Source organism: Panthera leo, chromosome E2, assembly GCF_018350215.1.
Source record: "Panthera leo isolate Ple1 chromosome E2, P.leo_Ple1_pat1.1, whole genome shotgun sequence".
NCBI lineage: Eukaryota > Metazoa > Chordata > Mammalia > Carnivora > Felidae > Panthera > Panthera leo.
The window spans coordinates 2,847,801-2,860,017 of record NC_056693.1 but is presented as its reverse complement, the minus strand read 5'-3'; the positions used below and the strand labels follow the sequence as shown (position 1 = coordinate 2,860,017).

The window sequence follows — 12,217 nt, the reverse complement described above, 5'->3', positions numbered from 1 at the left end:
GACGGCGGCCGCAGCACTTAGCGCGTCCCCTCTCGTTCCCTCGGTATGAACGCACGTCAGCTCCAAAGCCCCGGTGCCCCCGCCTCGTCCCTCTAAGAGCCCCGACCCCCTGATTAGGCCTGCACGCCGGGTTTGTAGTGACCGGCCCCCACCTGAGCGCTGAGGAGCCCGGCCGGCCGTTCCTGCCTCACTGGCTTGCTCCTCCTCCTCCTCCTCCTGCAAGTCGCTCGGACTCCGGCCCCAATGTTGTGGGGGCTGGTGGGGGTCCCGGTGGGTGTGTCTGCAGGGGCCTTGGGCCACCTGTGCCAGGGCCGGAGGGGACAGGCCGGCCGGGGCTTGTTTGCGGGGGAGTGTGTGGGTCTGTGACCCGCCCGGGCACCGGAGGCCAAGATGGAGGCAGAGGCCCCGCCCACTCACAGGCCTGCCCCCCCCGCGTCTCAGGACGTGTGCTCGCGCGGCCCACTGCGCTAGCTGCTAGCGCTCAGGCTCCCTTGCGTTCCGTGTCCCCGCCTCTCACCTGTGTCCTAGAAGCTCGACACAGAGCCTGCTTCGGCCAGCCTCTGCCTCTGCCTCACCTTCCCTTCAGAACTCGTCCGCCCTCGATGCGGAATCCTGACCTACTTGGCCCCCCTGCCGCCTGGCCCGGCACACGGGACCCCGCGCCCCTTCCACGCTCTCAGTGTGCACACGCCCCGCTCTGTGCTGCACGGGACCCATGTGCAGTCAGCGCATGACGCCCCAACTCAGGTGGGCAAACTACGGCCGCGGCCGCTGCTTATTTTTGTAAATAAAGTTTTATTGGAACACAGCCGCTGTTGTTTTCCTATTGTCTGTGGCAGCTGCCGCTTACACAGATAGCCTTCCGTACGTGTGGGCGACACCACGTGGCCCGCGAGCCTAGTGTACTTACTGCCGACTGAGGAAAGTTAGCTCCCTGCACGGCCTTGTGCTTTGAGTGACTTCCAGCCCTGCAGGCCCGTCGGGCCCCAGCCCCTGGGACAAGGACACGCCTGCCGTGGGCCCGGTCTCTGCCCTCTGTTGCTTCCTACTGAGTATTTCTGTTTTTTCTTTCTGTGTTTAAGGCTAATTCTTTTTCATCACTCATGTATTTTAGTTTGCACATTTGTAATTTCAGAGTTCTATTTAATGATTCCTTCTTAAACGCGTCTTCTGGACACTTTCGAGCAAACACGACTCTAGACAACGGTGCTCTAACCTGCTTGCCAACCCTTTGATGCCGGCCTGGCTGTACCGGGCCGGCCCCCCTCATCCTCGGCACCCTGGAGGCCCCTCCTGAGAACTGCACACGGGTGGCCCCCTCTACTGCGGGGGGATGTGCTAGCCTGCGTTGATGCGGGGCCCTGTAACAGTTAACCGCGTCCGGTGCTCTCCAAGGGGAGTGGACTGCAGGGGGAGAGGCCCTGTGTCAGTCACCTGGGGGTGTTCTCACCCGTTCACTTACCGTCACTCCAAGCCTAGCCCTAACTAGGCAGCGATAACTGAACATTAGAAAATAAAGTAGGATGACTTCGGCACACAAAAAGGAAATGTTAAAAATGGCGCTGTATCGGAAAGGGGTGGATCCTGCCGGGGTGACAGCCCCGCCCGCAAAGAACCTCCCTGGGCTGACAGTGGTATGTTCGCTGTGTGTGGAAACCCGGGGTGGGGGTGAGGGGGTGGGGGGGGCGTGCAGCCCAATGCAGAGTGACCAGGGGCGAACCTCTTGCTTTAAGCTGGCACTCCGGTGGTACCAAGTGCATCCGAGCCCCCGTGATGCCAGGCTGCCACCTCCTGGACGGCCCTATCTGCCTCCTTCCCGCGTTCCCGGACTGGTGTGCACTTGAAAGGAATGTGTGCCTTTCAGCGGTTGAGTAGAACCGAAAACACACACACACACACACATTTTTACTCTTTACATAGGTCTTGGTCCACACATCACCTAGGAAGTCAATTAACCCGTTGGGTCACATCCAAGTTTTTACTTCGTTTATAACCTCCATTACACACTAAGTTAATACTGCAGAAAATAAAAAACACTCAGAAACTGATCTGAAAACTCAGAACCCAGTCATCGGAACAGAAATAGGAACAAGTCCCCAGAGAGACAACTGTGCTGACGCTTAAATGCTTTGATGTAATTAGCGTTCAGGATTCACCAGCCGTTGTGTGTTTTCCTGCCACGTCTGCACCACGCACGTAACTGGCAGGAGAGTTCCCGGCTCCGGCTGTGAGCACACGAGAATTCTCTACAAATGTTCCGTATCGGAGGTTCATTTGCTCTGCCCAGAACCCGTGGGGTTGCCGGCAACGCCTGGGCTCCTCACAGGACAGATTCTCAGGACTTCTTGACGGTCCGTGGTCGGATTCCCAGGAGCAAAAAACGGACGCAGCGTCTCCGCGGCAGGAATTTCAGTGAATGTGAAAATGTGGGATCCGTCGCTAACGTGGTAAAAGGAAACGGTGCCAAAATTCATATCCAGGAAGACCCCTACGCGGTGTAACCGGGGGCTCACCGAGAGAACAGTCACAGGCATGGTGCCGGCTTGGAAGAGATCTGTCCTCAGACCCACCGTCCAGAAGCCAAACTCTGAGGACAGCAGAACCGGCCCTTGCCGATGAGCAGAGTCTCTGCAAACACCCACATCCCATTCCTTGCTGGTCCCCACGTCCACCTCCCAGTAGTGGCGGCCAGAGGAGAACCCAGGGGAGCCCAGCACACAGAGGGCATAGTCGAATCTCTCGGCCCGGGGCGTCCGGTTCTGTCTGGAACACCCGCAGTGCACACTCTTCAGGTCCTCAGAAATGACGAGGTAGCCGTTGGCCGTGTCAACGTCCAAGGTCACGTCCACTGTGGGAGAGAGAGAAGCCAGTCAGCAAGCACACGTGCCCGGCGGCCCTCTGCACGTCTGCTGCAAAGGCCCAGACGTCTTGGCCGCGGTCACCCCTTCACCCTCTGCTCCGTGCTGCTCGGAATTTCCCCGGGGAAACTTCCCTGGCCCCTGAGGAGGTCGACTTTATAGACAGAGTGGGTGACGGTGCTCAGAACTAGTCCCTCTGACTCCTAGCATGTGTTCTCTTCACACCAAGTGATCCGACCGAAGACGCCGGGCAGCGTGGTCTCAAATTATCATGCAAAGTCATGCGGGCCCTGCTGACCTGCAGGCATCAGGTGAATGTGTGAAGGACAGAAACTAGTGCACTTAGTGCAGAATAACAGTAAATATGCAAGTTTTTCACATATTTCGTTGTCTTGGCCGGTACCTTCCTCGTCTACCGATGTTGAGCAGACAAGTGCATCCCGGGCCCTTGCTCCCTGGGGTCGTAATCACACAGAGGAGTAAGGCTGGGGGTCCCGAAGGAGACGGGTGAACTCTGGACAGTCCAGGCAGAGGAAGGGACCCCCGTGGACACCAGTGGGGACGTGCTGGGCTCTGGCAGTGACACAGACACAGGGCAGTGCCAGAGGGGCAGGGGGTGGGAGGAAAAGGACTGTGGGTGCTGCCCACGTCTCTGGCTTGCCCTGTAGGGAGGCCAGGTGACCGCATGGGCGGAGCCAGGAGCCTCGGAAATAAACCCTCTGGACCGAACACCAACTGCTGCACTTGGCGTCCCAGCACACAGGTGTTTGGAAGATGCCCAGACCCTCTGACCGCCACAGGGGACGTGTCGAGACCGGTCACGTTTCTGGGACACGGCTCACCATCTCAGATTCAGGTTGCAAGGAGCTGGAAGTAAACTCCGGGAACACAGAGACCCGCGTCCTTGGCACGACGCTGTGGGCTGGCGTGCCCACCCCAGCACCCTCCTCACAGACCATTCACGCCCACGGGACCCGCCACCCCTCAGGACCTAGCACAGGGGAGTCGGGACAGAGCCGGGACAGAGCCAGGAGGAGCAAGGGCTCTGTGGGCTCCGAGGAGCCTGGGAGGTCCCTCCTGGCATCCTTGAGCACGTTAGATGCGCAGCTGAGCCGTGAGAGTCCACGGTAACCCTGGCTTGGGAGAGAGTCAGGCGTGACTCCTCTCGGGTGCAGGCCACGGCCGGAAGCTGAAATTGTTTTCTCATAGACGGCGCTAATCTGTACTTCCAGGAAAGCACGACCGGGCCTTGGAAAGCTATGTTTCAGCTCATCCCCTTAAGGAATGGGTAGGCAGGGGGCGCCTGGGTGGCTCAGTCGGGTGAAATGTCCGACTTCGGCTCGGGTCGTGAACTCCCGGTTTGTGAGTTCGAGCCCCGCGTCGGGCTCTGTGCTGACAGCTCGGAGCCTGGAACCTGTTTCAGGTTCTGTGTCTCCCTCTCTCTCTGCCCCTCCCCCATTCGTACTCGCTCTCCCTCTGTCTCAAAAATAAATAAACCTTAAAAAAAAAAAAAACATTAGAAGAAACGGGTAGGCAGGCTGCGTCTTCCAGGGCATTTACGTGTGGGGACAGGCTGTACCTTGGAACTTGCGTATCTTTGGGTTCATCCGTAGAACAGCTCGCAGCTGGGGCTCTAACTCCTTGATCTTTGCAACCAGCCTCCCAAGCTGGCTTCCGGGCCTGATGTCCTCCTTCTGAGAGACCACGGAGCAGGAGGGGCACAGTAGGCCCGCCCCGTCGGGCTCCCTCTGCAGCGAATCCAGGCACCGCAGGCAGCAGACGTAGCCACATTTCAGGTACATGGGCGTTTCGAGGTAAGCCAGGCACACGAGACACCTGCTTACTTCTTTAAAGTGTTCGGCCATGGCCCCTGTCTGGGGAGAGACGTGCACGTTGGAATTTCCATGAGGCCTTGGGCCACTCTCCCCTTTACACCCGCGGGGATTTGCAGTCACTACTAACCGGCGGCAAAGGTCCCGCACACGTACAAACATACGGGACTCACCGCCCTTTGGTTCTGAGGTTTAAGATGCTGGACGGGATGAAGGACACGATTCACCCTCAGGCCCTAAGTGGGTGGTGAGAGGGGCCCTACCGCACCCGAGCTGTCCCAGCAGGTGGCCGGTCAGCCACCCCTGGCTAGGAGCACCCCGGGTGGGGCTTGTCCACACAGAAAAGTGCGGCGAGCGTGAGACACGCACGCGCGTAGCGGGGAAGACCCGACGAGACGCACAGAGTGTGTATACCCTCTCATGCAGAACTTCCAGAAACCAGTTCATGCTGGGAGGCTTACATTTTGCTAAGGTCGATTAGATTTGCCTCATTGTCTGTGAGGCTGCCAGAGAAGGAGTTTGCCGTTCCACAGGTGGGTCAGCTCCTGGGCAGCCAGGACCGCACCCCCCTCCCCCTGCAACCCCACCCCCATCCCCCTCAATCCCCCCCCCCCCCCCCAACCCCTAGCAGCTACCCCAGCTGCACAGGACAGAAGCCGCAGCAGTGGCTGGGGCTTTGCTCACCACGTCTGCGTTGGCCAAGCTCCGTTCTGGCCCAGCACGGGGCGACCGTCCCGAATCTGCAAGGTGTGGGGAACCTACGTTCTGCCTGCCGCTCCCTTCAGAGGGGCCCAGGACCCCAGGAGCACACGCTGTGCCTGCACTGAGTTGGCATCAGACGGCACTGGCTGCATTTATCGTTCGCTCCTTTCTGAGACTTTGCTTTCTCCTATGAGTTCTTGTAGATATTTAATATTTTTCAAGTTTTCTTTTTTTTTTTAATTTATTTTGAGACAGCGTGAGCAGGGGAGGGGCAGAGACAGAGGCAGAGAGAGGATCCCCAGCAGGGTCCGCACTGTCAGCACAGAGCCCGATGCGGGGCTCGAACACCCAGACCGTGAGGTCGTGACCTGAGCTGAAACCCGGGTGCCCTCAAAGTTTGAAAAAATTCAAAAAATTGGCTACAGTTGGCACGCAAAGTTATGTTAGTTTCAGGCGTACAACATAGTGATTGGACAGGTCTGTAGTTACGCTGGGCTCAGCACGAGGGTCCCCCGGCCACACTGTCAGAAGCTCACTGACCATGTTCCCTGCACCTGCCTTTCCTCCCCGTGACTCACTCCCTAACTGGAAGCCGGGACCCCCCTCTGCCCTTCACCCGTGCCTCCCACCTCCACCCCAACCCCCCTGGCAACCGCCCGTTTGTCCTCCGTAGTTATAGGTCTGTGTAGACACTTGGGAAATAAGAAAGTTGTACGCACCTCTTCTGCTCTGGCCCCAGGTCTTGTCCCAGCAGCAGTTCTGAAGTGAGATCTCCCAGGAGGGGCTTTTTATTAGCACTGCTCCCCGCCCATCCCACCCATTTCCTCCCCTCTAATCCAGTCAGAATTGGATGAGTTCTAGCATCCGTGGGACTTTTCTCTGTTAGAGAGGCCACCGAAAACAAAGGAGGTTAACTTCAAAGTGTTACTTTTAATGTGATAAGACCACAAGGTTGCCTCGGGATCATTCTAGACAAATGTTGCATCTTTCCTCTGTGGGTGGTAAGAATTGGGGTTAGGGTTAACATTTTTTAAAGGTATGTCATCCTTATTGATCCCTATACGTGAATGAGGCTAGCTACAAATAGTTTTTTTTTTTTTTTTAATTTATTTTTGAGACAGAGAGAGACAGAGCATGAACGGGGGAGGGTCAGAGAGAGGGAGACACAGAATCTGAAACAGGCTCCAGGCTCTGAGCTGTCAGCACAGAGCCCGACGCGGGGCTCGAACTCACGGACCGCGAGATCATGACCTGAGCTGAAGTCGGCCGCTTAACCGACTGAGCCACCCAGGCGCCCCTAGTTTTTTTTTTTTAAACATTTTCTTCTTTTTTTTTTGTAATGTTTATTTATTTTTGAGAGAGAGAGCTGGAGTGGGGGAGGGGCAGAGAGAGAGGGAGACACAGAATCGGAAGCAGGCTCCAGGCTCTGAGCCATCAGCACAGAGCCCGACACAGGGCTCGAACCCATGAACCGTGAGATCATGACCTGAGCCGAAGTCGGACCCTTGACCGACTGAGCCACCCAGGCGCCCCATCAAATAGTTTTGGTCATGAAGGTGAATTCCCCCATTTTGGTCCACACAAATGGTTAAGCCCACTCAGAAGTCTCTCCCCAAATCACACGGACTAGGTCACGGCCACTTCTCCACAAGTGTTTTCTCCACAAACGTGAGGACCCTTGCTTAGAAGTTCGGTAAACATGGGGCGCCTGGGTGGCTCAGTCAGTTGAGCGTCTGACTTCGACTCAGGTGATCTCATGGTTCGTGGGTTCAAGCCCCTCGTCGGGCTCTGTGCTGACAGCTCAGAGCCTGGAGCCTGCTTCTGATTCTGCGTCTCCCTCTCTCTGACCCTCCCCTGTTCATGCTCTGTCTCTCTCTGTCTCAGAAATAAATAAACGTTAAAAAAATAAAAAAAAAAAGTTTGGTAAACAGGGGCGCCTGGGTGGCTCAGTCGGTTGAGCATCCGACTTGGGCTCAGGTCATGATCTCACTGTTCGTGGGTTCAAGCCCCGCGTGGGGCTCTGTGCTGACAGCTCAGAGCCTGGAGCCTGCTTTGGATTCTGTGTCTCCCTCTCTCTGCCCCTCCCCCGTTCATGCTCTGTCTCTCTCTGTCTCAAAAATAAATAAACATTAAAAAAAAAAAGTTCTGTAAACAAACCCCAAAGCCCATCCCTGACGACAAGCGAGCCCGTGAAGGTCTGGCTTCACGTTCTTTACAGAATCAAAGACTGAAGATGTTTTACAACATTACCATGGGATGTGCTCCATCACAACAGAGATGAGATACACAGGAGGAGGCATTTCTTTTCAATCACGTGCAAAAGCTGTCCCTTGCAGTTTAGAGAACTCCGTGTTGATCACAGATTAAGGGGCAGGATGAGAAAGTGGGAGACAGCGGGGCTGGGAGGGGGTCAGGCTGTGTCTATGTGGTTACGTTAAGTATCATTCGGTTGCTCACTTCCACAGAATCCCTTGCTGGCGCCTACCGGGCGTCCGTATCGCTTCTCATGGAAACTGAGGCACGTCCCCCAGCCCACGTTTGCCATCCCTGCTCTCCCGCCTCGCGGGTTCTTAACCACACCTCCTCCTCAGGGTCCCTCCCGGGACCCAGCCTGAAGGGAGACCCGTGCAGATGGCGAGGGGAGGGGGCAGCAAGGCCCCCATGTCTGCTCTTTGTTTCCTCACAAGATACTTGACGGCATTAACATTATCTTGTCTCTTTTTCTTAGACTCGCAGGGAAAAGAAATCTCTGTAATTCTAACTTGTGGTTGAGCGGCTGATTTGGGAAACAATTCAGTCCAGTTAACACGAGGCTTTAACTCAGTCCTGGCTCCAGAGTCAGGAAAGATTTCTGCGGCAAAGCTTTGGCAACCACAGCCAGACAGACGATAGACCGGATGAAGTGCATCGGGGGCATTTGGGCCACGGGGTCTGCCCACTCGTGGAAGTGCTTCCTTCTGTCCACAGTGGATACGACCCTGCCTGGGGCACAGAAACCCCGACCCGGTCATCGCTGATGGCCCAGGAGTGTGCCATGGGGCGTCTCCTCCCGATTCCAATAAAGCACGCGAGACTTCAGTATTGCACTCTGTGCCCTGGACTTTGCTGGGTTCATCTCAGACACCACCGGGGAGGTGGGGACCAGCCATGAGTGGGATCGTGGCCTTTGCAAATAACATGTTTCCCCATGTGTGAAAGTCGACTCGTCTTTGGGAGTTGGGACTCTGGGCGGTGACGGGGACTGTCCTGGACGGGGACCCCAACCTGCGCCTGGTGAGGCTTCTCCTTTGGAAATCATTATTTTATTTCAACATTAGCAATGGATCTCATACCTTCACCTTGACCACATTTTCTGCTCCTGAGGAGATATAGGTCCAAGCTGACAGAGGAACAACATAGTCGCTAAGTAATCACGTTGTACTGTGGTCCAGAGTAAGGTGAAATGGAATTTCGCTGCACATCATCCCCTCGTAGGAGATCCCCTCCTCCCCCCCACCGACCCCCCGTATTACAGCCAATCACTGACTAGAGAAAAGAAATCCCTTCTTGTCATCCGTCTTTAATGCACATTAAAAACATTTTTCTAATGTTTATTTAGTTTTGAGAGAGAGAGAGAAAGAGAGAGACAGAGAGAGAGAGAGACAGAGCACGAACGGGGAGGGGCACAGAGGGAGACAGAATCTGGACAAAACAGGCTCAGAGCTGTCAGCACAGAGCCCAAAGCCGGGCTCCAACCCACGAGCAGTGAGATCATGACCTGAGCTGAAGTCGGACGCTTAACTGACTGAGCCACCCAGGCTCCCTACTGCACATTTAAAGTAAAAAAAAAAAAAAAAAAGTAAATTGTGTGAAAAATCATTTAAAATATTTTGAAATTAAAGATGAGTCATGGGGCACCTGGGTGGCTCGGTCGGTTAAGCGACCGACTTCGGCTCAGGTCGGGATCTTGCCGTCTGTGAGTTCGAGCCCCATGTCAGGCTCTGTGCTGACAGCTCAGAGCCTGGAGCCTGCTTCGGATTCTGTGTCTCCCTCTCTCTCTGCCCCTCCCCTAGTCACGCTCTGTCTCTCTGTCTCTCTCTCAAAAATGAATCAACATTAAAAAAAATTAAAAAATAAAGATGAGTCATAACAAATAGCTCATAAATATAAATATAAACATAAATATAAAACACATATATTTTCGCAATGAAATTTGGGGTTTGGTTTTTGTTAAATATTCTCCTACTTATTTTGTCCTTGATTCTCCATATATAAAAAGCCTGGGCAAGATTTGCTTTGTGAGTGTCTTAGGCTTCTAACAACCTCTGATAAATGAAGTAATTCTAAAACCTGACTCGGGTCAGCTCGCCGCCACCCCCAGGAGGCCCCCTTGTGCCTCTCGGTTCTCGTGCAGGCTTCCTGCCTCCACCCTACTTTCCCAGACAACCTGGAGAGGCCCGGGACTCCCCTGCTGCCAGGCGGCTCTGTTTAGCAAACGTCTGTGCCTCCTGATGCCTCGGGACACCTTGACTGCCTGCTCTTCACAAGACTATTTAAAATCACCGCAGTGTAAACTCACAGGTACATGATGTCCCATCCTTCCTTCAGCGTGGAAATACTTCAGCATGTTTGATCTGGCGAAACTCCAAGAAAGTCACAGCCCCTTGGTTGTTCCTTCCTATCGGGACCTTTCCTCTGGTCCCAAGACAAATCTTTCCTCTACCTTGTGTTCCCAGGACAGTTTGTAAACCCTTCTCCTGTAAGGGTTAAATTGTAGTGTAGGGCTAACACTTAGCTTGAAAAATAACAGCTTTGTTCTGACACTGAAGGTCAAAAGATAACAGCCTTGTTTTTACTCCGGTAAATCACGGCTTCATACTCTTGTAAATCAGGCTTCACCAAGGAAGGAAACAAAAGCTCAAAGAAAAGAGCATCAGAGACAAGGTCAAGGAGATCCACCGGTCACAACTTAGCGGCAGAAAGTCTAAAATAAACACCTCATTCGGCAACTGTTTCTAACTCATCTGGCAACTGTTTCTAACTCATCTGGCAACTGTTTCTAACTCATCTGGGAACTGTTTCTCTGTTCTGTTCCCAGGTAATGATAAAACGATGTGATCGGCTTTAAAAACTCTGTACCCCAGCTGTTCCGGGCTGCACTCTTATCAAGAGTGTTGGTCTAGATCGGTCGGCCTTGCCTCTCATTGCAATAAACTTTGTTGTGACTGTCACTGGTGCCCATAGCATTCTGTTTCAGGAGTCGTGTGGATGCAACACTCCTAGAATCGTTCTCCGCAGACTCGTGTGTCGATCTTCAGGTTTCCTTGTTGAGACAGCCGCTCGTGAAAGCTGGTACCGTGGCCTTGATCTTTGACATTAAATAGCAGAGTATTGGCACATCATTGCATAGGAATGACGCACAATGTCATTTAATGCTTGAACTGTGATCATTTACACTTGATTTAGTCACTTAAACTTTAAATGATTAAGTCTAAATTTTAAAGTCAATCTTGTCTTTTTCATTTTTTTTCCCCGGATTAAAAGAAAAATTTTTTTAATGTTTATTTCTGACAGAGACAAACAGTGAGTGGGGGAGGGGCAGAGAGAGAGGGAGACACAGAATCTGAAGCAGGCTCCAGGCTCTGAGCCGTCAGCCCAGAGCCCGACGTGGGGCTCGAACCCACGAACCATAAGATCATGACCTGAGCTGAAGACAGATGGACACTCAACTGAGTGAGCCACCCAGTGCCCCAGAAAAATGGCTTTTTAAATCACATGTAAAAGCACGGGAAATTCCTCTGAGTTTTGGTAAGGCATGGTAAAAAGGAAACATTAAGAGTACATGCAAGGTATTTGTGATACATGTCTCGGGTGTAAAGATTACATTCCACATGAGGAAAAGGAAGGAGAGCTTTGAAAAACAGATTTGGGGATGTCACAAACTGCGCGTAGTACAATGTCACTGAAGGATACTCACCAGACTTCTGACGGCCTGAAGCCCAGGACAATCAAGGTCTTACTTTATCCTGTGTTGAATCTCACTGTTCTGTAAGGTGCTTACTGCCACTGAGCTTTGTTCTTTATTTTAATGCCTCCGTTTTCCTCCTCATATAAATAATAATTGTTCATTTGTGAAAGTTTCCAAACCCAAGATAAGCAAATAGAAAATGCGAAACAGACAAATAAAATATCAAACAGGGAAAAAAAAATGGTCACAGTGGAATATCATTTCAATCTATTACAGATACATGAGTTTTAGAATTTTGTAAAGTTAAGGGGTGCCTGGGTGGTTCCGTTGGTTGAGCGTCCGACTTCGGCTCAGGTCATGATCTCACGGTTTGTAGGTTTGAACTCCAAATTAGGCTCTGTGCTGACAGCTCGGATTCTGTGTCTCCCTCTCTGCCCCTCCCCTGCTCACGCTCTGTCTCTCTCTCTCTGTCTCTCAAAAATAAATAAACGTTAAAAAAAATTTAAATATCTTTTGGGGCGCCTGGTGGCTCAGTTGGCTAAGCACCTGACTCCTGATTTCCACTCAGGTCATGATCTCACGGTTCATGAGATCGAGCCCCGCCTCGGGGCTCAGTGTGAGCCTTCTTGGGATTCTCTCTCTTCGTCTCTCTCTACCCCTCCTCCCCTCAAACTAAGTAAGAACAAAAAACTTTAAGTATCTTTTATTTGGGGCAATATTTATGGCAAAAAAGAATCAAAGGAATGTTCTCATTGACCTAACAAGGCATCCCAGATAGTTTCTAGTTTGTTTAATGAACCTCTAAAAATAAATTTCTGCAAACATAGAGAAAAACATGTCTGAGGAAATGATTCTGTTCACTGACGAGGCTTTACAGA

General features: G+C 52.8%; 1 protein-coding gene across 3 annotated transcripts; it reads right to left on the bottom strand.

Moving 5' to 3' along the window:
* Window positions 1-1,898: 1,898 nt before the first annotated feature.
* RFPL4A (ret finger protein like 4A) lies at window positions 1,899-10,129 on the bottom strand. Of its 3 annotated transcripts, XM_042920492.1 has the most exons (4): window positions 6,112-6,137; window positions 5,375-5,430; window positions 4,438-4,732; window positions 1,899-2,848 (listed from the first exon to the last, which is right to left on the bottom strand). In XM_042920492.1, exons 3-4 carry the CDS (start codon window positions 4,721-4,723, stop codon window positions 2,271-2,273), a joined length of 864 nt encoding a protein of 287 aa, XP_042776426.1. In that variant the 5' UTR covers window positions 4,724-4,732; window positions 5,375-5,430; window positions 6,112-6,137; the 3' UTR covers window positions 1,899-2,270. The 3 variants fall into 3 exon arrangements, with proteins under 3 accessions (XP_042776426.1, XP_042776424.1, XP_042776425.1); XM_042920490.1 differs by lacking the exons at window positions 5,375-5,430; window positions 6,112-6,137 and adding an exon at window positions 9,951-10,129; XM_042920491.1 differs by lacking the exon at window positions 5,375-5,430 and having other exon boundaries at window positions 6,112-6,177.
* Between the last annotated feature and the right edge of the window lie 2,088 nt (window positions 10,130-12,217).

Bases quoted from the DNA above. Each gene is read 5' to 3' on its own strand.
- RFPL4A (XM_042920490.1), bottom strand. From the start codon at position 9,998: ATGCTGAAGTATTTCCACGCTGAAGGAAGGATGGGACATCATGTACCT. The intron at 4,733-9,950 runs GTGAGTTTACAC...GTCTCTCCCCAG, and splicing joins GGATGGGACATCATGTACCT to ACAGGGGCCATGGCCGAACA. The intron at 2,849-4,437 runs GTACAGCCTGTC...TCTCTCCCACAG, and splicing joins AAAGATACGCAAGTTCCAAG to TGGACGTGACCTTGGACGTT.